Consider the following 1,475-nt stretch of genomic DNA (forward strand, 5'->3'; position numbering starts at 1 on the left):
ATTTATATATATATATATATATATATATATATATATATATATTTGTTTTATTTTATTTAATATTTTTATTATTCAGTTCATAAGTTCATGGTTCATAAATTCAAAAATAAAATTGATAGATTTTTATATTAGCATTTATATTAGCATTTATATTTTAATTAATTTAAACAATTAACAAACATTTTTTTTGTTCCTTTGTTTGCAGTTACAAAAATGGAGTCCCCCCTGACAGAGCTTCCCACCTTGCTGCCTAATCGATCCATGGAGAGCTGCCCACCTGTGGATAGTACAGTGGAGAACATGATCTTTGGATTCTACTACATCATAGTTTTCCTTCTGGCACTGAACGGCAATAGCCTTGCCCTGTGGATCTTCGCCCGCCAGAGAGGCAACTCTTCTCCAGCCAATGTCTTCCTGCTTCATCTTGCTGTGGCTGACCTGTTTTACATCTTTGTTTTACCCCTCAGAGCCACTTATCATTTAACTGGGGGACATTGGCCATTTGGTGAAATTCCCTGCCGTCTTGCGGGCTTCTTCTTTTATGTCAACATGTATGCCAGTTTGTACTTCCTAGCCTGTGTTGCAGGTGATAGATACCTTGCTGTGGTACATGCTGTACGTTCCCTCAAGGTCAGGCGCCCTCGTTACGCTCACATAGCCAGTTTTGCACTATGGGCTTTGGTGATAGTGTCTATGGCGCCCCTACTGGTCACCAAGCAGACTGCAGAAGTCAACGGCTCTACCATATGCTTGCAACTTTACAGAGAAAAGGCCTCAAGGCATGCTCTCGTCTCTCTCGCCGTAGCCTTCACGCCACCGTTCTTTGCCACGCTTTCTTGCTACCTGCTGATAGTGAACAGTCTGCGGAAAGGTTCAAGGCTGGAGCCAGCACTCAAACTCCGAGCTCTCCGCACCATTGGTCTGGTCATGCTCATCTATATAGTGTGCTTTCTGCCCTATCACTTAAGCCGTGCAACCTTCATCCTGGGTTACGTACACCCAGACTTATCCTGCCACATCAAAAGAGGACTAGCCCTGGCTAACCGGCTTACTTCCTCTCTAACCTGCCTGAATGGGGCTTTGGATCCCCTGGTCTACCTGTTTGCTGCTGAGAAGTTCAGGGGAAGCGTTCGCAGGATTTTTTGCAGAGACCAATCAGGGGGGTCCGGCGCTACAAGCGGGGACCTGAAAGGTACACATGAGAGCTCTCTGACCGCAAAGTCTGAGTTCTGAGCGAGCGATTAAAATCTTAAAGATGGTATGGATATTTTTCATTGGATTTAGTGATTCGGCCTACACTTCTTTAGTGTATGGTCAATTAAAGATCAGGAACTTTAAACAGCCTTATGTATAATAACCAAGCATGTGATTTGGGCATGTTAAAGCAACTGTATGTAAATTTAAGATCAGTTACAAAATCACTCTGATGGTACACTGACTTCTAATAAGGCGAATGCCCCCCCCCCCCCCCCCCA

The 1,475-nt window shown here is 43.8% G+C and overlaps 1 protein-coding gene across 2 annotated transcripts in view; it reads left to right on the forward strand.

Moving 5' to 3' along the window:
* Positions 1 to 1,461, forward strand: part of LOC107696754 (uracil nucleotide/cysteinyl leukotriene receptor-like) — a 4,016-nt gene extending 2,555 nt beyond the window's left edge. For both annotated transcript variants that reach the window (XM_016497233.1, XM_016497234.1), the window contains exon 2: positions 206 to 1,461. In XM_016497233.1, coding sequence (XP_016352719.1) covers positions 214 to 1,233 — 1,020 coding nt within the window. In that variant the 5' untranslated portion in view covers positions 206 to 213 and the 3' untranslated portion in view covers positions 1,234 to 1,461. The remainder of the gene's footprint in view (positions 1 to 205) is intronic.
* Positions 1,462 to 1,475: the final 14 nt, after the last annotated feature.

The sequence above is a fragment of the Sinocyclocheilus anshuiensis genome, unplaced genomic scaffold, assembly GCF_001515605.1.
Source record: "Sinocyclocheilus anshuiensis isolate Anshui unplaced genomic scaffold, SAMN03320099.WGS_v1.1 scaffold999, whole genome shotgun sequence".
Taxonomy (NCBI): domain Eukaryota; kingdom Metazoa; phylum Chordata; class Actinopteri; order Cypriniformes; family Cyprinidae; genus Sinocyclocheilus; species Sinocyclocheilus anshuiensis.